At 40.4% G+C, this 23,011-nt stretch overlaps 1 protein-coding gene across 1 annotated transcript in view; it reads left to right on the plus strand.

Annotated features, from left to right (window-relative positions):
* The first annotated feature begins 1,752 nt into the window (after positions 1 to 1,752).
* The window catches only part of LOC122549570 (brain and acute leukemia cytoplasmic protein-like), a 50,291-nt gene continuing 29,032 nt past the window's right edge, over positions 1,753 to 23,011 (plus strand). The window contains exon 1 of the mRNA XM_043689413.2: positions 1,753 to 2,621. Within this exon, the coding sequence (XP_043545348.1) occupies positions 2,432 to 2,621 (190 nt within the window). The 5' untranslated portion in view covers positions 1,753 to 2,431. The remainder of the gene's footprint in view (positions 2,622 to 23,011) is intronic.

Consider the following 23,011-nt stretch of genomic DNA (forward strand, 5'->3'; position numbering starts at 1 on the left):
AATTAGGCCAATCAACCCATTAATCATGGCTGATATATTTCTCAGTCCCATTCTTCTGCCTTCTCCCCAAATTCATGTATGAGGACACCAGATCCTTCTGCATTAAAACACTGTGAAGTTTCTCCCCATTTAGATAAGAAATTGTCTTTCTATTCTTCTCATCAAAATGGTTAAGTTCACATTCATCTATTAAACTCCATCTGTCAAATTTTTATCCGTTCACCTAACCTAACTACATTATTTGTAAATGCCTTATTTCTTTGTTGCAACTTACTTTCCTACCTGATTTAGTATCATCAGTAAATTTGGCTCTTGTAAATTCTAACCTCGCATCCATATCATTAACATAGATTATAAATGATTGGGGCCCATGGACCAAACCCCATGATGGACAATTAATTATATCTTATCAATTAGGAAAAAGGCCCATTTATACTGAATCTCGGTTTTCTGTTGGTTAGCTAAGCCTCTATTCAAGCCAATAAATTACCCCTAACTCTATCTGATTCTACCTTGTGTATTAACGTTTTGTGTGGCATTTTGTCAAATGCTTTCTGGAAGCCCAGATGTGGTACATTTGCAGTATCCTCATTTACCCACTTTGCTTATTATATCTTCAAGGAACACTAGCAAATTGGTCAAACATGATTTACACTTCATAAAACCATGCTAACTCTCTTGGATTGTGTTTTAACTCTCCAAATGTCCTGTTAGTACTTCTTCAATAATAGATTCTAAGAACTTCCCAATGAAAGATGTTAAAATAACTGGCCTATTGTTTCCTGGGGGGGGGGGGGGGGAGTACACCTTGACATTGACTCCCCCTTCTTTTATCCATGGGTAGGAGATTAGCTGTATGCATTGCACCATCATCCTGACACCACATTGGTGGAAAACTTTGCCTACTGTTTGAACTTGAGGCTAGAACCCACAATCCATTATGGACTAGAGAACTTTATCTACTATTTGAGCTTGATGACACTCTCAAATACAACCAACAATGAAGAACTATTGTGGTGAACAAAATCAAAGATGCTGAAATGAAAAGATGGTTCATAATGAATTGTGGGTTTCAGACTCAAGTTCAAACAATAAAGTTCGATTAATTAGACTTTCATATTAAATATTGACACTAAAGGTAATTGTTGTATTCCGGACTCTGACTTATAGTTGCATTCATTATAGGTTAATCTATGATCTTATCTCTCAAATCCCCATCTGCATTTTTCCAATTCGCCCACTTAGCCTCCACATGAGGGCATCCCACATGATTTGCGCCTCCCCGGGCAACTCCTAAGTGTGTCTTCACTTGTCTTGTTCAATGACTTCCCTTAGTAGCGCTACTCCAATCAGAAACAGAACGCTGGGGAGAAACTAGAACCTGTGAAGCATCATTCTATACTTCCAAACATGTTTTCAAAATTCTTTCAAGGCCTGTGGGGGTCACTGGCAATACCAGCATTTTTGCCTACCCATTGGTGCCCTTGAACTGAGTGGTTTGCCTGTTTCAGAGTTAACCACATTGCTGTGGGTCCCGAGTTACATGGAGAGCAGACTGAAGAAAAGCAGAAGAGCATTAGAGGCGCATGAGGTTTTTTTTGGCATTAGATAGTTTGGCTGTGACAATAATGGACTAACTTTTTCATCCTATAGATTATGTATTGTCCCACATAACTACTACAATTGAATCGTTAATTTATACTAGTGGTGGAAATTTGAACCCGTCGCTAAAGCATTAATCGAGAGCTCAGCATTACTAGTCCAGTGATATTACCACTATCGCCCTCATCACACCCTAGTGTTTTCACATTTACATTGTTGAAACGGGTTTGAAATCGAGATATATTGATCATTACAACGCAGAAGCACCACCGCAGTCCTGGAGCAGCAACTATATACAGTGCTGCATTCTTGGTGCAGGGTGGGCGATCGCATAATTGCGAATAAACTCGATTTCAACATATGAAAAGGGACGTTGAAGCCAACACGCAATAGCCAGCCTTCAGTATCCCTGGAAATTGACGTCTAGCAGTTTCACCAAGGACTTTGTATTTCCAGCAGCCTTGTCTTTGCTCACGGCAGAGAAATTGATCCTGCTAGCGGGCTGGTTCATAATTTGCAGTAAGTGCCAGCCTTATTTAGCGTTTTCACGAAACTGGGATGGTCAGTGTGGCGTTTTGGTCGAAGAATTAAAAGGTGCGGGATTTACTGAGCGCAGTGCTCTTGACGTCAGGATTTCTTTCCCCACCCCGGTGAGAGTGTGGAGGTGTGGGGATCTCATTAGAGCACCCAGACACACACAGCTAACGGTGATGTTTCCCTTTGGTTTTGAAGTGGGCCGGGTTGTTGTGCAAACACTGGATGCTGAGTAAACTGAGTGGCTGTGCGGAGGGTGCTTTCCAGCTACGATCCACGCCTTGGAGCGGACGGAATGGGCTGTGGAGGTAGCCGTGCTGACACCATCGAGCCCAGGTACTACGAGAGCTGGACGAGGGAAACCGAGTCAACGTGGCTGACTAACACCGACACAGAGGCTCCTCTGCCGGGCATTACCAACGGCTGCAGCAGCCTCACTAGCGAGCCCAGTGCTCTAGAGAAAGGCGCGGAGCATGTGTATTCCAGTAAGTATAATCGCAGTGTTTAAGAGGGGATGGTGTGGAGAAGGACATCTGTCTACATTTATCTTTTTAGATGGGTGTTTAAATCACTTCAAACCGGCGCGCCAGGCAATTCAAGAGCAGCCCGAGTGGATGCGGCTCGCAGCTCCTGGCGTCCTTTCAGTTTAGGTTTTCACAAGAGAGCTCTCTGTCTCTCTCCTTCTGGATCCCTCTGTGTCTTTATGTGTGTATCTGTTTCTGTCTCGCTCTGGAGAAACCGAAAGAACTGCGGATGCCGTAAATGAAAAACAAACAGAAATTGCTGGGAAAGCTCAGCTTTGCCCATAGGAATGGACCAATCCAATGGAGCCCCATGGCCTCATCCCCAAACAGACAGACCATAATGTTAAAAGGGATTCCTCAAACTCCAGATTGTCCCCTCTCCCTGACACATGACCTAGGGCAATCATTCTGGATTAAACCGTCATTCTTGACAACAGTTGAAAACTGCAATGGGTCAGTGCAGCATTTCGGGTTTGTAGTCATGTTTTGCACAATATTCTTTCCAGGAATCTTGTTCAATATAATGAGATGAAAGGGAACACTGTTTGACACCCTTTCCTGCAGATCTGCACCCACACACACCCTGCTACTTTCAAACAATGCTGCACTTAATCCCAGGAAGAGGGAGGTTCAACTGTAGCATGAGAGCTCTTGGGACCTGACTAGTGGTGTTGCCACGGTAACCAGGCACTTTAAACAATTGTCATGGTGTCTTCTATTCATGTTACAATTAACTTCCCCGTAATTGAGATAGCACACAGCTCAGAATAACTGGCCAAATGGTCACCTGGACACTCAGTCCTGGCTTTATTTTGAATGACTCCAACCTCAGAAAGCAAATGCAATAAAAGGGGGCAGCTTATAATCCACAGTTGAATTACAATCATTGTGTTAGAAGATGTGGGGGAATGGAAAGGATGGCAGTCATGAGCACTCAAAGATGGGGAGAGACAAAGAGAGAGAGGAGAGTCAGAGAAGCATATTCAGAGTGAAAGACAGAAATGGAGAAGGGAGAGGGAGATGCACAGAAACAGGCAGAGGGAGATGCACAGAAACAGAGGCTGGGAGAGGGGAGAGAGACAGAAGAGAGGGTAGAGAGACCTCTGTAAGTTCAGGGAAACAGTGAGACAGAACAAGACATGGTCTAGGTCATGTATCAGGGAGAATGATCAATCTGGAGTTTGAGGAATCCCTTTTAACATTATGGTAAACTTATGGTCTATCTGTTAGAGGATGAGGCAATGGGTTTCCATTTGATTGGTCCATGCCTATGGGCAAAACACTGTCATGATCTGTCACTGCCCCCCGCAGGAATACAGAGCAAGGGACTGTCATGCTCTTACCAAGGGACTATCAGGCAAATTGGAAGGATATACAGGCTGACGAACAACCTGTTTGGCCACATTACAGGCATACCTTCTATGGCCACAAATCCTGGTATGGGACTCAAATCCTGACTCTGGCTCAGAGAAAGGGAAGCCATGATTGCACCACATACCTCATTGCTACTTGTACCAGCCTTTGAATAATATATGACCCATGTCACACTGAAAACACAGAATAAAGGAAATGTTGCTGCTATGATTGGTGAGTTGAGTATAATATCAGGCAGCAACATATCATCTACTTACCATGTCACTTTTAAATCTGTTTGAATAATATATGTTTGAGTTTTTAAGCCTTTTCGCCCTGTTTCAGAGCAGTGTTCTTTGTTCAAACAACCTGACTGTCATATGAGATTTACTTTTCCACAACAATATTTGAATTTCTTGAATTTCATTTGTCACAGACTGTTGTTTTTAACAAATTCAGGGATTTAAATCCCCTCACAGTGATCCAGGCAGTAATTGTCCAATACAAATGGGAAGGCTCATCACATTGCTTATATAACAAGAGGTCAGTCTGCAAAGACAATGCCACACCAAGGCAGTAAGTTAAAATTTGAAACCTCATATTTTCAAAAGCCAAATACTGCAGTTGTAGGAAACCTGAAATAAGAAGAGAAAAAGACTGTAAACAATCAGCAGGCTCTGCAGTTTCTGTGGAGTGAGAAACAGAGTTAATGTTTCAGGTTATGACCTGTCATCAGATAACAGTTTCAGACAATGCTAGAGTGAAAGTGGTCTTGATAGGTGGTAAATTGCTAGCTCAGTTTTCTTGTTATATCTTTTTTCTTTTGGGAAAGTTACTCAGGTTGAGAGGTAAATAGTGTCCAGTGCTTTTTTTTCTAATTTTTCACAATCAATTCCATCCTTTCATAAAGTTCTATTCTCACCTACTTGAAAAGCTGACTGCTGTGTATTTTACATTTTCATTATGCACAGCATTGACAGAGGCTCTGTCAATGTGTTAAAGAAGCAAAACTATCTGAATGCACATAGCATTCACAACAAAGTAAACAAATTGATGGCCCACATTGAAGAAAGTAATTATGATCTGATAGCCATTATGGAGATGTATGGCAACTGCTCTGCCCAGGACCATAAGAAGTTATATAGAGTTTTGTGAACACAGCCCAATCCATCATGCAAGCCAACCTTCCATCCATTGACTCCACCTATACTTCTCACTGCCTTGTGAAGGCAACCAACATAGTCAAAGATCCTTCCTACCCCAGTTATAATCTCTACCAACCTCTTCTGTTTGGCAAAAGATGCAAAACCTTAAACACACATACCAAAAGATTAAGGAAGAATTTCTTCGCTGCTGTTATTAGATTTCTGAATGGACCTCTCAAATTTTAAATTTAATATTGATCTCACCCTTTGTGCATGTTCTCTGCAGCAATAACATTGTAGTCTTCACTCTGTTCCATTACCCCAAACCACATTGTATAGTATATTCTGCCTGAGGTAAACACAAAGCAAAACATTTCACTGTACCTAGACACATGTGACAATACATCAAATCAAAACAAAGATGACAAAGACTGGATCCTAAATATTGAGGGAATATGACATTCAAAAAGAGTAGGATGCTAGATTAAGGTGAAGGGATAGCACTATTAATCATGGGTGACATTGGTGCAATAGTTGGAGATGACCTTAGTACAGGAGATCAGGATCTAGAATCAGTTGGGTGGAGATGAGGAATAGTAAGGGAAAAATGTCATTAGTGGGAATGATCCAGAGTCCTGTAATAGTGGCCATAATGTAGGACTAATTATATATGTACAAGTATTGGATAGTTGTGATAAAGGGAGGGCAAATAATCACGGGTGATTTTACACTATATTAAAACTGGAAAATTCAAAATGGCATTAGTAGCCTGGATGAAGAGTTCATTCATGCTTTTTTTTTATAGATATTTTTATTAGAAATTTAACATTTTTACAAGTTTACAAAAATAAACAAAACTCTCAGATATAAACATTGATATACAATTAGCTCAAATATACAATAGCCAAAATTTGACAAAAAAAAACAAAACAACAAAAAAAACCGAAAAGAAAAAAAAACAAACAAACAAAACTCAACTATCTACTAATCTAACCTACAACTAACCAGGGTGTATATTTAAGTCTCTTACATGCTCGGGATGTGATAGTATCAGATATGATAAAACCCGTATTCGTGCGGATTCCTCCCCCGAGGGGCCGCGGACCAGCCAGGTCTGTAGTCTCAATTATATAAAAGCCCTTGTTAGGATAGCCGAAATATCTGTATTTATGTAATTCAAAAAGGGCTGCCATATTTTATAAAATAATTCGGTCTTTCGGTGCACCATATTTGTAAGGAAATCAAGGGGAATACATTCCATAATTAGTCTGTGCCAATTTGAAAGTCCAGGGGGGCCCTCCGCCACCCAGTTCATCAAAATATTTTTCCTTGCACAGAAAGAAAGAATAGAAAATAGTCTCTTCCCGTACGTGTCCAGGGAGGGAAAGTTCGAAAAGCCCAAGAGGAGAGATACGGGGTCCACTTTTATTTCCGTTCCTAAAAGTTCTGTCAGGGTACTTGCTACTTTAGTCCAATATCTACGGATCTTATGACAGGTCCATAAGCAATGTACAAGAGTGCCCACCTCTATTTTGGATTTAGGACACATTGGAGATGCTCCTGCCTTAAATTTTGCCAATCGAACCGGTGCTATATGGGCCCTATGAAGTATCTTCAGCTGGATAGCCTGGGTTCTGTTACAAATAGTAATTCTTCTAGCATTTTCCCAGATATCATTCCACGTTTCTGTGGAGATTTCTAGTCCCAGATCCTGATCCCATGTTTTAAGCAGATTATCCATATCTCCCGATACTTCATCATGTAGTAAATGATAAATATTACTGACAGAAGATACCCCCACTGGTCGTAGGACACTACATTCTCTATCGGATTTATAAAAACTATCTAATAACGTAGTCTTCTTCTGTATATAATCTCGAATTTGGAAGTATCGAAAGAGGTCTCCATTGGGTAATCCGAATTTCTGACGCAGCTGTCCGAAAGACATCAGGACCCCATCTTTAAATAAATCCCCGAGACATGAGATACCCCTGGATCTCCAGAGTTTAAAAGTGGCATCTGTTAACCCCGGTTGGAATCCCCATGCTCCCACTATCGGTGCATAGGGGGATGTTTTATGTGAATTACCCTCATTTTGCCGCATTATATTCCAAGCCTTGATTGTATTCAGTATTGTAGGGTTTTTACAGTGATCTATAATGATTTTCCTCTTGTCTGAGAATAAAAGGTTAATAAGTGGGTATTTTACTTGAGAAGCCTCGATGTCCAACCAGATTGATTGTGGATCAGACAAGACCCAATCAGCTATGTAACTTAATAGGGAACTTAATTGATATTTCCTAAAATCTGGGAAGTCCAATCCACCCCTTGCCTGTGGAAGCTGTAGCTTCTTCAGCTTAATGAGGGGCCGCCTATGATTCCAGATAAAGGAACTCAGCCAGCCGTATAATTTACATAAAGCCGTCCTCGGCAGCATCACCGGAAGCATTCTCATAGGATATAGGAGACGGGGCAGGATATTCATTTTGATTAATGCTATTCTACCCAACCAGGAAATTGGCAGGTCTCCCCATCGCTGGAGGTCCTGCCTTATCCTTTCCAATAAATACACAAAATTAGCCTTATACAACTGACCAAATACTGGAGTAATAAAAATGCCTAAATATAAGAAACCCTCCAGGGACCAGCGAAAGGGAAAAAGGGAACCGTCCGCTAAGCGGGGTATCACAGCAAGGCCACCCATTGGCATAGCCTCCGATTTTGAAAAATTAATTTTATAGCCTGAGAATGCACTAAATGTATTAATAACTTGGATTAAGCGAGGTATGGACATCAAAGGGTTACTGAGGAATAGAAGAACATCATCTGCATAAAGGGTAATTTTATGTTTACCTGTACCAATCCTTGGGGCCACTATATTAGGATCAGCTTGTATAGCTTCTGCTAGTGGTTCAATTATTAGCGTGAATAACAATGGCGAGAGGGGACATCCCTGACGGCAGCCCCTACCCACACTGAAGCTATCCGAGCCTAATCCATTGGTAACCACAACTGCTTTGGGATCACTATACAATGTTGAGATCCATTTGGTAAACACCTGTCCAACACCAAACCTCTCCAATGTGTAAAACAAATATGACCATTCGACCCTATCAAATGCCTTTTCCGCGTCTAATGAAACCACTACTCCTGGTATCTTTCCCTGATGACAAGCTTGAATCATATTCAGAGCCCTTCTAACATTATTGGATGATCTACGGCCCTTAATAAACCCCGTCTGATCCTCCTTTATAATATGTGGCAGTATCCTTTCTAATCTCAGTGCTAACGTTTTAGAGAGGATTTTAAAATCTACATTTAGCAAGGATATTGGTCTGTATGATGTACAATCTTCTGGGTCCTTTCCTTTTTTAAGGATAAGAGAGATATTTGCCTCTTTCAGCGAAGGCGGGAGACAGCCCTGACTATATGCATAGTTATACATGTCCATAAGTGGACCAACCAGTATTTCTGTAAATTCTTTATAGAATTCAGCTTGAAAGCCATCTGGGCCCGGCGCCTTACCATTTTGAAGGTGCCTAATTGCATCAACTATTTCTTGGGGTGTAAGAGGAGCATTTAGGACCGATACTTGTTCCGGAGTTAGGTCTGGAAAAGTCAGATTTTTAAAAAATGACTGCATCCTCTTCGTCCTATCTTCACAATCCTGTGATTTATATAACTCAGAATAGAATTCTCTAAAGGTCGCATTAATCTTTTTATGGTCATGAGTCAAAATACCCGTACTTTCCTTGATAGACATAATAGTCTGAGGGGCCTTTTTTTTCTTTGCAAGAAATGCTAAGTATCTACCTGGTTTGTCGCCATATTCATATAACCTTTGCTTTGCAAATAATATTTCCCTCTTAGCCGTTTGAGTAAGTGTAGTATTTGGAGCTGTCCTAAGAGCTGTAATCCTTTGCAATTTAATAATAGAAGGTCTATCAGTGTATGCTGTTTCAGCCGCTTTTAAGCGGGCTTCAAGCAGACGCTGTTGTTCTCCCTTTAATTTCTTCTGGGTCGCTGAGTAGGAGATGATCAAGCCTCGCGTGTAAGCTTTGATGGTCTCCCACATCATTGACGGGTTGCTAGCTGTACCTGAATTAATTTCTAAAAAAGTTTTAAATTCTTGAGAGAAGTACTTTACAAATTTACTATCTTTCATTAAGAAGGGGTCCATACGCCAATGCCGAGGGGATGTCCCACTGTTCCTCGCCTTAGTTTCCATATATACAGCAGCGTGGTCAGAAATTGCTATATTACCTATTTTACAGGATGATATGGAATTTAAAAAAATCGAGGGGGCAAAAAACATATCAATTCTGGTATGACATTTATGTGGATTAGAGTAGAAAGAAAAATCTCTACCCTGTGGATGAAGACATCTCCATACATCTACTAATCCTAATTCTTTGTTCAGATCCATCAATTGTCTAGATCTGGGAGATACTCCTGCAGTACTCTTAGGAATCCTGTCTATTTCCGGATCCATAATACAATTAAAGTCTCCCCCTATAATTATATGACGGGCATCAAAAGCCATCAATTTTGAAAAGGCTTCCGTTATAAATTTAAAGGGGTGTGCCGGGGGGCAATACAAATTTAAAATCCCATATTCCTCTCCATTTATGAGGGCTTTAATCAAGATATATCGTCCAGATTCGTCTTTTATCTGCTTTAGGATTTTGAAAGGGAAATTCTTCCGAACAAGAATAACAACTCCCCTGCTTTTTGAGCTAAAAGAAGAAAAAAAGGCCTGATCAAATCCGCCCTGTCGTAATTTCAAGTGTTCTTTATCTGACAGGTGTGTCTCCTGTAGGAGAGCTATATCAACTCTTTCCTTCTTAAGATTTGATAATATTTTCTTCCTTTTAAGTGGCAAATTACTCCCCTTGACATTCCAGGTGCACCACTTAACCGATTGATCAACCATAATCCTCTGGGCCAATCCGAGACCCCTCGGGAGGGGGAACCCTATCCAGAACATCCCGAGCATGGAACATGTAAAATTTACAAAAATAAAGCCTCTTTAATACACCCACAACAATACAGTAAAAAACTATTTCTAAATAAAAAAAATATAAAATGTATCTAAGTGGAGACTCTCCCCCTTGTTCCCAGGGGGCGTCACTTCCTCTCCAAAAATCCCTCATATCCTCTCCCAACCAATGCCCCACCCTTGACCCAGGCACTCCTCAATAAAATGAGGAAAATTCAAATATAATACAAAGCTAGAGTTAACAGTGAGCACCCCACCCCCACCCCTACCAACACCTGGGTATATTTGGTAATGTTAATACCATATATAAACATATAACTATAAAATTACCAGTTCAACAAATAATAATTAAATATGATAATACAAAATAACGAAGGGAAAAACAACCCCGCTCCTAAAGACAGAGGTAAAATCGAATAAGGTAACCACCTCCCCCCACCAACATTAACCAAATCCCCCAGCTTATATATATATACATATATATATACATACACATACACACACACATATATATATATATATATATATATACATACATACACACACACACACATATACATACATCCCTCATATATACATAAAATAATAACAGAAAACAACTCCAAGGGGGGTGGGGGGGGGAGAAAATCAAATCCCTCTCCCCACCCCCCATGATAATATTAAGCAGTAAGGTAAGAAGAAAAAAGGGAGGGGATATAAACCAAAGCGGGGGGGGGGAAAGGCAGACCAACATCCATTATGTCCTACAGTTTATCTAAGAGAGTCCAAGAATTCCTTAGCCTTTTCTGGTGATCCAAAGTTATATACGGATCCTTCATGGTTAAAACGTTACATCGCTGGGTAGCGTAAGGAGTACTGAACATTTAAGTCCCTTAAACGCTTCTTCGCCTCGTCGAATGCCTTCCTCTTTCGAACCAGAGCCGGGGAAAAGTCCTGAAATAGCATGATCTTGGATCCTTTGTAGATCATAGCTTGGGGGTCTTTTCCGAGATTTCTAGAGGCTTCTAGGAGTATCTGCCTCTCCCTGTAGCTCTGCAGCCGGAACAGGACCGGGCGTGGGCGCTGGTTCGAGCCGGGCCCGCGTATTGCTACCCGGTAGGCCCATTCCACCCTTACCTGCCCTGATCCAGCTTGCAGATTTAAAAGTTGTGGCAGCCACTGCTCCAGGAATGCTGTAAGCTGGCCTTCCTCTTCCCGTTCGGGAAGGCCCAGCAAACAAATATTTTTTCGACGACCTCGATTATCGAGGTCGTCAATATGATTTTCCAAGGTCCGGACTCGCTGCTCGAGAGTCCGGACCTGATCCACGGCCGATTGAGCGGTTGTCTCCGAGGTCGCGGCCTTTAACTCCGCCCCTCCGACTCGGCGTTGAATTTCTTCAATTTCACGGTCGTGCTTCTGCAGCGCAGCCGAGAGCGACTCCCAACGATTTCTGGATTCGACGATAAAGGCATCGATCTTCGAGTCAAGCTTGGAAAGCATTTCTGCAAGACTTGCTACTGTTGGTAAGTCCCCCGGGGCGGCTGTGGACGCCTCTGCTGCAGCTGGAGAGTGTAGGGGAGGGGTTCCTGCTTGCTGAGAGCTGCGGGCTCCCTTCCCTTTAGTCATTTTAACTTAGGATAAAGTTGCTTAAATGTAATATTCCACAACTAATTGAGTTACTAAACTATTATAAATGATTTATAAATGATTTGGTGAGCTTGGTAGGGGGTAGGTGACCCACTGTGCCCAAGTCTTAGGAGGAGCACTATAGACTCAGTCTTACTGGGTCGCCGCCATCTTGGATCCCCCCATTCATGCTTTTAAGATAGTTTCCTTGAGTGACGCATTCTGGAATCAACCAGACAATAGGTTATATTAGAGTTGGTATTGTGAAGTGAGACTAGTTAAAATAATTACCTCAAAGAAGCAATAATCACAATATAATTGAATTTTACATCCATTTGAAAGGGAAACCTTTCAGTATAAGACCAGTATTTTAAATCTAAATTAGGGCAACTGTGTGGGTATGAAAGTTAAGTTAACTGGTGAACTGGCATTCAAGGTTAGGGGATAGATCAGTAAAGAAGTTGTGGTAGACAATTCAGGGGATAGCTTAGAAATCTCAGAATAAGCATATTTTACGATCAAGAAAAATTCTGATGGGAGGAGTCGCCATCCGTGGTTAACTAAAGAAGTAAGGGAAAGCATCAAATTTAAGGAAAAATCGACATAGTTGCAAAGATGAATGGCAGGTCAGATGATTAGTCAGAATACATAGAATGACAGACAAAGAGTAAAAGTTAATCCAGAGCAAGAAATTAGAGCATCCGATATTTGAGGAGGTAATTTCAGCAAAATACATACCAGTATGGAAAAAATACTTTAAGAAAGGGATAAACAAAATATGGCTAACCAGGCAAGTTAAGGAGAGTATAAAGTTGAAAGAAAACGCATATAAGGAGGTTAAAGTCAGTGATAGCCCCAAAGCCTGGGATAAAATCAGAATCCAGCAAAATGGACTAAAAAGGTAATAAAGAAAGAGAAAATTAACGATAAGGGCAAACTAGTGAAGAATGGAAAAACTGACAATAGGACCTTCTTTAAACTTGTAAAAATGAAGTTAGAGGTCAAAGTGAACATTGGCCCCTTAAGAAATGAATCTGGGGACGGATTCATGAGAATCATGGAAATTGCAGAGGAAATAAAGAGATATTTTGCATCAGTCATCACAGTGGAAGATACTTCAGACATTCCATTAATATAAAGAATGTGGGAAAGTAATTAAATAGCATCACTATCACCAAGATCATGGAGATACAGAGCACAGAAACAGGTCCTTTGGCTCAACTCGGCCATGACAACCAGGCTTACTAATCTGAACTAATTCCAATTGCCTATGTTTGACCCATATCTATTCCTATCCAGTACTTGTCTAAATGTCTTTTAATTTTACTCACCTCGACACTTACTCTGGCAGCTTGGTTCCATATATGAGGAGAAAGTGAGGTCTGCAGATGCTGGAGATCAGAGCTGAAAATGTGTTGCTGGAGAAGCGCAGCAGGTCAGGCAGCATCCAGGGAACAGGAGAATCGACGTTTCGGGCATAAGCCCTTCTTCAGGAATTCCTTCAGCGCTTCTCCAGCAACACATTTTCAGCGCTGGTTCCATATATGCACCACCCTCTGCATGAAAAAGTTGCTGCTCAGGTCCCTTTTAAAAAACCTTTCCCCTCTCACCTTAAACCTATGCCCACACTTTATCTATGCTCCTCACCATTTTATAAACCTCTATAAGTCACCCCTCAGCCTCCTACACTCCAGGGAAATGATCATATCCAGCCTCTCCTTATAACTCAAATATTCCAGTCTTGGTAACATTCTTGTAAATCCATATTGATTATTCTGAGACTGATAATGGGGTGTTATTAACAGATAATAGGAAAGTAGCAGATGGCATGTTCTGTCTTCACAACAGAGGAACAAAAAAATCTTTGAATAAGAGCTCCAAATCAAGAGATTCAAAAAAGAGACTAAAACTTGGTAACATTTATAATCACCAGAAAAGTGGTATTGAGCAAACTAATGGAGCTGCAAGCTGACAAGTGCCTGGGTCCAGATGAATTTCCTCCTAGGGTCTTAGCAGAAGATGTTAATGAAATAGCAGATGAGTTGGTCTTATGCTTACAAAATTAGCTAGCTTCAGGAAAAGTTCATTCAAACCAGAGAGTGGTTGGCTGGCAAGAAACAGATAGTTTGCAGATATAGATCTTTTATTGATTGATGGGAGATGATGAATGACATCCTTCAGAAAAGTACACTTTTTACTATTTATGTCAATGACTTAAATGAGGGTAGTAAAGACAAGGAAGGTAAAACTTCAGATGACATAAAATCATAGAATCCCTACAGTGTGAAAACTGGCCATTTGGCCCAACAAGTCCACACCAACCCTCTGAAGGGTAACCCACCCAGACCAATTCCCCTACAAAGACAGGGCCCATTCCTGTGCTATTCTGCTCTATGTTCTATAGTTAAGAAAGAATGTTATTAAGGGAATATGAGGAGTTACAGACCAATATAGATTGGTTGAGTAGGAGAACAGAAAATCTATCAGATGGAATTATTGTGGGAAAATGTCAACAATATGTCAAGGTCTGATCTGCAGAATGATCTTGGTGTGTTAGAGCCTGAGTCACAGAAACATATTATACAGGTACAGAAGTCATAAAAATGGCTATTGACATGTTGTCCTTTATTGCAAAATGAATTGAACATAAAAGCAAGAATGAAAATTGCTGGAGAATTTCAGCAGGTCTGGCAACATCAGTGGACAAAGTTAAAAATCACACGACACCAGGTTATAGTCCAACAGTGAATTGGAAACAATTATTAAAGAAGCAATAGCAGAACATTTGAAAATCATAAATAAATGAAGCAGTTAGTATAACTTCACTAAAGGGAAATCATGTCTAATTTTATTAGAGTTTTTGATGAAGTCTCAACCACGTGGACCAAGGGGAACCAGTAGATGTGTTGTATTTCAACTTCCAGAAGGCATTCAACAAGATACGTCACAAAAAATTAAGTCAAGAGATGCTTTGTCTCCACTGACGCTATGATGTGGAGGTGCCGGTGTTGGACTGGAGTGAACAAAGTTAAAAATCACTTGACACCAGGTTATAGTCCAACAGGTTTATTTTGAAGTACAGTTTATTTCGGAGCTCTGCTCCTTTGTCAGGTAGTTAGTGTTTGAAGGTACAAATTTTTGGACAGTTGCTCCTTCATCAGGTAGCTAGCTACCTGACAAAGCAGCAGCACTTGGAAAGCTTGTACTTCCAAACACTAGCCACCTGACAAAGGAGCAGAGCTCAAAAATAAACTGTATTTCCAAATAAACCTGTTGGACTATAACCTGGTGTCAAGTGATTTTTAACTTTGTTCACTCCAGTCCAACATCGGCACCTCCACAAAATAGCATCAGTGGAGACAAAGCAGAGTTAATGCTTCGAGTCCAGTGACCCTTCTTTCAAGCATCTCTTCACTTAATTTTTTGTGACGTATCTTGTTGAATGCTTTCTGGAAGTTGAAATACAACACATCTACTGGTTCCCCTTGGTCCACGTGGTTGAGACTTCATCAAAAACTCTAATAAAATTAGACATGATTTCCCTTTAGTGAAGTTATAGTAACTGCTTCATTTCTTTATGATTTTCAAATGTTCTGCTATTGCTTCTTTAATAATTGTTTCCAATACTTTTCAAATAACAGATGTTAAGTTAATCTGCCTATAGTTTCCTGCATTTTACCTCCATTCCTTTTTGAATAGAGTTGTCACAGAATATAGGGAGAACTAGCTATAGGGATAAAGAACTGGCTCAAAGGTAGAAGACGGCAGGAGGGTTGCTTTTCAGACTGGAGGCCTCTGACCAGCAGCATGGCACAATGATCAGTGCTGGGTCCATTTCTTTTCATCATTTATATAAATTATTTGGATAGAAACATAGGATGTATGGTTAGTAAGTTCACAGATGACATCAAAATTGGAGGTGTAGTGGACAGCAAAGAAGGTTACCTCAGAGTACAATGGGACCTTGATCAGATGGGCCAATGGGCTGAGGAATGGCAGACGGAGTTTAATTTAGATAAATGTGAGGTGTTGCATTTTGGAAAGACAAATCAGAACAGATCTTATACACTTAATGGTAAGGTCCTGGGGAATATTGCCAAACAAAAAGACCTTGGAGTGCATGTTCATTGTTCCTTGAAAGTGGAGTTCCAGACAGGATAGGGAAGAAGGCATTTGGTATGCTTGCATTTGTTGGTCAGAGCATTGAATGTAGGAGTTGGGAATTCATGTTGCTGCTGTATAGGACATTCATTAGGCCACTTTTGGAATACTGCATGCAGTCCTGGTCTCCCTGATATTGGAAGGATGATTTGGAGGTGCCGATGCTGGACTGGGGTGGACAAAGTTAAAAATCACACAACACTGGATTATAGTCCAACAGGCTTATTTGGAAGCACTAGCTTTCGATGCACTGCCTCTTCATCAGGTGGTTGTGGAACATGACCGTATGGCAAAAGGGTTACAGTGTCATGGAGTTATAATGATATCTTAAACAGCTTTAGTTAAAAAATCACACACCAGGTTATAGTTCTTATACAAATTTAGATTAAGTCTTTCATCTTTTAGAATGGGATATGGTGATTTAGGTTCTTTAAAATGTAAATCCCAGAATTGCATTCTCAAGGTGGAGTCAGCTTATCTAATAATAGGTGTTATCTTAGTTCAGACAATGCATTAAATGTGCAAAGGTAAAGTCTGTACCAATGTTGAGGCAATTCTATTTCCAAAGTGGGACTTACAGAATCTTACATGGATTTATGCAGTTTTTGAGCAAAATAAAATGTAATTCTGCAAATACAAATTCACCCCATAAGCCTATATGTGTGCATGTGCACACCGAAAGACTACGTGATGTTCTTCGCGGCCTGTGACACATTATCGATGAGGACAAATGCCTTGCTAAGACCTTCCCTATGCCGCCACGTCTCACCTTTAAACAACCACTAAATGTAAAACACATCATTGTTCCCAGCAAACTGTCCAGCTTTCAGGACAACATCGATCTCAACACCATGCAACCCTGTCACGGCAGCCGCTGTAATATGTGTCAGCGTATCGACACAAATTCTACCATTACACGTGGGGACTCCACCCACCATGTATGCAGCAGGGACTGATGTGACTCAGCCAATGTTGTCTATCTCATACGCTGCAGGCAGGGAAGCCCTGAGGCTTGATACATTGGCGAGGCTGGACAATCGCTGTGACAATGATGAATGGACACCACGCAGGAGTGTTCCCTCCCAGTTGGGGAACACTTCAGCAGTCTGGGACATTTGGCCTCGGACCTCTAGGTGACCATCCTCCTCGGTATATTTTGGGACAAGCAACAACGCAAAGTGGCCGAGCAGAGGCTGATAGCCAAGTTGGATACCCATGGGGAAGGCATCAACTGGAACCTTGGGGTTCATGTCATACTACAGGTGACCCCACTGTACTATACACTTGCTCTCTTTTTCACACACACACACACACACACACACACACACACACACACACACACACACACACACACACACACACACACACACACACACACACACACACACACACTCTCTCTCTCTCATACGCCCATACATGCACACCCCGCACTCACCCCCATGCACACACCCTCTCCCAAAGTTATACCCCATCACACTTATACACATACTTGACCAAGCTTACACACACTGTTTCACATGCACACACTCACATACATGCCCACTCTGTCTCTCCTGCACATGTGTACATATAAGTTTATGGGGTAAATTTAATTTTGCAGAATTACATTTTATTTTGCTCAAAAATTACATAAATCCATGTAAGATTCTGTAAGCTCCACTTTAGAAATAGAATTGACTCAACATTGGTCCAGGCTTTACCTTCACACATTTAATGTATTGTCTGAGCTGAGATAACACCTATTATTAGATAAGCAGATGCCACCTTGAGACGAAGGGCTTTTGCCCGAAACGTCTATTTTCTTGCTCCTTGGATGCTGCCTGACTTACTGTGCTTTTCCAGCACTACGCTAATCTTGACACCACCTTGAGAATGTAATTCTGGGATTTACATATTAAAGATCCTAAACCACCATATCCCATTCTAAAAGGAGAAAGACTTAATCTAAATTTGTTTAAGAGCAATAACCTGGTGTTGTGTGATTTTTAACTAAAGTTCTTTAATATATCATTACAACTCCATGACACTGTAACCCTTTTGATGTAAATTCTGTGTCCTGTGGTCATTTCCACAACCATCTGTTGAAGAGGCAGTGCCTCGAAAGCTAGTGCTTCCAAATCAACCTGTTAGACTATAACCTAGTGTTGTGTGATTTTTAGGATTTTGTGAAACTTGAAAGGGTTCAGAAAAGATTTATAAGGATACTGCAAGGATTGGAAAGTTTGGGCCAAAGAAGAGGCTGAATGGGCGAGGGCATTTTTCCCCAGAGCATTGGAGGCTGAGGGGTAACCTGATAGAGATTTATGAAATCATGAGGGGCATCGCTAAACTGAATGGCCAAAAGTCTTTTACCTTGTGAGAGAGCCCAAAACTAGCTTTAAGGTGAGAGGAAAAAGATTTAAAAAGGACTGAAGGGGAAATATTTTCATGCAGAGGGTAGTGTGTGTATGGAATGAGCTGTCAGAGGAAGTGGTGGATGCTGGTACAATTACAACATTTAAAAGGCATCTGGATGGGTATATGAATAGAAGGGGTTTAGAGGGATATGGGCCAAATGCTGGCAAGTGGGAGTTGGTTAATTTAGGATATCTAAACATGTTGGACTGGAGGGTCTGTTTCCATGCTGTAAAGCTTTATAACTCTATGACTTTATTAGCAGTTATCCACTTCTCTGGTACGTCTCCAGAATCCAGGGATTTTTCAAAAATTACAACTCTATTTTTTCTGTTACATTTTTTAGGATTGTCAGATACAAGCCATCAGGATCAAGGGACTGAACTAAGTTTAGCCCCATTAGTTTTTCTAACACTACTTCTTTCTTGATGATGATGGTACTTAATTCATGGTTCTTACTTTTTAGTATTTATGGAATGTTTGAAGTATTTTCCATTGTAAATAACAATGCAAAATATCTGTTTAATTCCTCTGCCATTTAATTGTCCCCATAACTATTTCCTCAGATTTATTTTCTAAGATTTATGGGCGGCACGGTGGCACAGTGGTTAGCACTGCTGCCTTGCAGCGCCAGAGATCCGGGTTCAATTCCCGCCTCAGGCGACTGACTGTGTGGAGTTTGCACGTTCTCCCCGTGTCTGCGTGGGTTTCCTCCGGGTGCTCCGGTTTCCTCCCACAGTCCAAAGATGTGCAGGTCAGGTGAATTGGCCATGCTAAATTGCCCGTAGTGTTAGGTAAGGGGTAAATGCAGGGGTATGGGTGGGTTACGCTTCGGCGGGTCGGTGTGGACTTGTTGGGCCGAAGGGCCTGTTTCCACACTGTAAAGTAATCTAAAATCTAATCTAAAGGGGCTTATGTTCATTTTGGCCTCTCTCTTCTATTTTATGTCTTTAAAGAAGCTCTTCTTGTCAGTTTTTACATTCCATGCTAGTATGCCCTCTCAGTTTATTTTCTCTCTCTTTATTATCTTTTTAGACCTCTTTTGCTGGATTCTGATTTATCCCAGTCTTGGGGATTATTACTGACTTTGGCCTCCTTACGTGTTTTTCAATTTCACACTCCCTTAATCAACTCCCTTGATTAGCAATGGTTGGTTTATCCCTGTCTTAGAAACTTTTCTCCATACTTTTACAAGAGTCATGAATTTCCCACCTAAATATCCACTACTGCTTGCTCACTGTCTTTCCTGCTATCTGCCCAGTCCTCTTAAGCTAACTCTATCCTTGCTTCATGTTGATTTCTTTCAATTAAGTTAAACACAATTGTTTCTGATCCAAATTTTGCACTCAAACTGAATGCTAAATTTGATCGTGTTATGCTCACTACTTTTTTTACTCAGAGGTATTTATTAAACCTAATTCACTACCCGTTCCTGATTGGCTGCATGACATATTGCTTTAGGAAACTATCCCTAATGCACTCTATGAACATTCAGCCCATCTATTGCTGAGGCTCAGTGGCAGCAGCATACCTTTTGCAAGGTGTACTGCAGCAACTCACGCAAGCTGCTTCGACAGCATCTCCCAAATCCTCAACCTGTATCACCCAGAGCAGCAAGAAGGTCAGCTGCTAGGCAACACCTGCACCACTAAAGTTGACTTTAAAACACACAGTCACAACACAAAATATGCAACAAAATATATCATTGTTCTCTCATTGTTGCTAGATCAAAATGCCAGAACTCCCTACCTAACAGCATTGTTGCTGGATTTGCAGCAACTGTCGACAGCAACTGTTCAAGAAGGCAGCTTACCCTCCACCTTCTTAAAAGCAATTTGGGATGAGGAATGGAAGCTGGTAGTCACAGAGATATCCACATCCACATGTATGAATAAAACAGCTTAAATGATGAACTAAAAGTGTATGCAAACCAGTGCTGTTAACACAGAACATAGAAAGTACAGCACAACAACAGGCCCTTCAGCCCACCATGCTGGTGCTGACCATAATATCAGTCCAAACTAATCCCTTCTGCCTGTACATGGTCCATGTCTGTCTATTCCCTGCCTGTTCATTTGTCTGCCCAAATGCCTTTTAAATGATATTATCAATGTGCACAATATCTCTGGCAGTTGGGCCATACTTCTGTGGAAGAATGCTGAATAAAACAGCAAATGTTGCATGATTTGAGAAGGTTATCAATGATGCTTTGCAATTTAGACTTGGCATAAAAGGAATCATTAAAAACATTAAAGATCATTCAACAAAAAGACCATCAAGTCCTGCACACACCTTCTTGGCCTTTGTGAAAATGTTCTCCTGTGCACTCTCATGCCCTTTTTTAAAATTGATTCAAAGTGAAATTACTTCCATTTAAAAGTCCAAAGGCATGTGTTCAGCTGATATTATTCCCACTGGTAGACAAAAATAAGTCACCACTTCTTCATCCTATCGCCTGAATGACATTTGAGTGCACCATCTGGGAGAATAACAAGTGTAATCGAGATCACTGCTGGATATGATTGTAGCTAAACTGAATCGAATCTTTGAAGGTTCTTATTTCATAATCACATCTCAGTCATTTCAAAGCAACTTTCTGGCTTTCATTTGAATTAAATTTAAACTGATTTCATTTAAGTCAGAAATCATGTTTTGTTTCCAGGAAAACGTACTGCAACACAACATAGAACATGAACGCACAAACCATAATCTCCTTTTCTTATCTAAAGCTAAAGATACTACTAACAAAACTAACATCATTTACAAAATACCATGCAAGAACTGTAAAAAAACACTACACCGGACAAACAAGCAGGAAACTTGTCACCAGAATACATGAACACCAACAAGCCACCAAAATACACGACTCACTCTCACTAGTTTCCATACATACAGGCAAAGAAGGACACCACTTTGACTGGGACAACACACCCTAGCACAGGCGAAACAAAGACATACACATGAATTCCTAGAGACATGGCATTCTAACTAGAACCCCATCAATAAACACATCAACTTAGATCCCATCGACCTTCCTTTGAAAAAAAGTACCAGAAATGACATCACCCACCTTAAGAAACCAAGACCTATAAATAGAGAGGCAAGACATACCACCAGTGCTTCACCAGAGACTCTGTTACTTAGTCATGGTGACAAAAGGTCTGAAAACAGCTCAGCGAGCTAACTTACATACTTACCATCAATCTGAGCTACAAATCTGGGATAATTTCAAATAACAATATATTATGGATCCAATCAGAGATAAAACGATTTTAGATCTGGTAATGTGCAATGATGCAGGTTTACTAAATGATCTCTGGTAAAAGAAGCCCTTGTGAACATCTAACATTACATGGTAGAATGTAGCTTTCAGTTTGTGCATAATAAACCTTTGTCAGAAACAACGGTGCTAAACTTAAATAAGGTTAATTACATGCAAATGAGGGCAGAGTGGCTGGAGCGGACTGGGGGTGAGAGTTTAGCAGCAAATACAGTTAATGATCAAGTATAGACTTTAAAAACTAATTCATGATACATAGCAAAGATGCATCCCAATGAGGAAAAATAATTTTAAGAATGAAATAAGCCAACTATGACTAAATAAGAAAGTTAAGGACATTGTCAAATTGAGAGAATAAAAATAAAGAATGTGGCAGTGACTGGTGGTAAGTCAGAGAATTGGGAAAGTTTTAAAAGCCAACAAAAGATGGGAGTAAATAAACTGTGAGGGCAAACTAGCAAGTAATGTAAAAATGGACATCCAAAGCTTCTTCAAAGATATAAAAAGAAAGAGAGAGGTAAAGTAGGCCTTGAAATAACAAGGCTGAGGAAATAATAACAGGAAGTCATAAAATGTTAGAGGTGTTGAACAAATACTTTTCATAAATCTTAATAGTAGAGAATATTAATAGCATTCCAAAAATACTAAATAATGAAAGGACTAAAGGAAATGGAAGAAAAAAAATAAACAGAACAACTATCACATCGAAAACTAGTGTAAACTAATGAGACTAAAGGCTGATAACTTACCTGGATGTGGTGAGGTGCATCCTAGGATTCTAAAGGAAATAAATATGGAGATGGTCAGTACACTGGTAGTAGTCTTCTAAGAACCCTTAGGCTCTGGAAATGTCACAGTGGATTGGAAGACAGCTAAAGTAACACACTTGTTCACAGAAGGGAGGTAAATAGAAAACAGACTAGTTAGCTTAACATCTGTCATTGGGAAGTGTTACAATCTGTTATAAAAGATGAAAATGCAAAATGATTAAGCAGAGTTGGTATGGCTTCATGAAGAGAAAGTTATGTCTGACAAATTTATTGATTTGAGGAAGTACCAAGGAGGGTAAATAAAGTAAACCTGAATATATAAAATATTTAGATTTCCAAAAGACACTCAATAAATACCAGACGTCATACTCAATAAAACAAGAGCCCATGATATTTGGGGTATTGATGTAGTCTGGAAAAGGAGATTGGTTAACTAATAGAAGACAGAAAACTGAGATAAAGGAGATATTTTCAGGATGTTGTCCTATAACTAGTGGACTGCTGCAGGGTTCGATACTGGGGTCACAATTATTCACTATATATAATAATTATCAATCACTTAGGCAAGAAAATGAATGTACTGTCACAAAGTTTATGTATGACACAAAAATACGTGGGGAGGCAATTAGTGGGGGTAACAC

This window comes from Chiloscyllium plagiosum, unplaced genomic scaffold (assembly GCF_037043375.1).
Source record: "Chiloscyllium plagiosum isolate Xiang-an unplaced genomic scaffold, Cpla_swu_hap1 HiC_scaffold_4, whole genome shotgun sequence".
NCBI lineage: Eukaryota > Metazoa > Chordata > Chondrichthyes > Orectolobiformes > Hemiscylliidae > Chiloscyllium > Chiloscyllium plagiosum.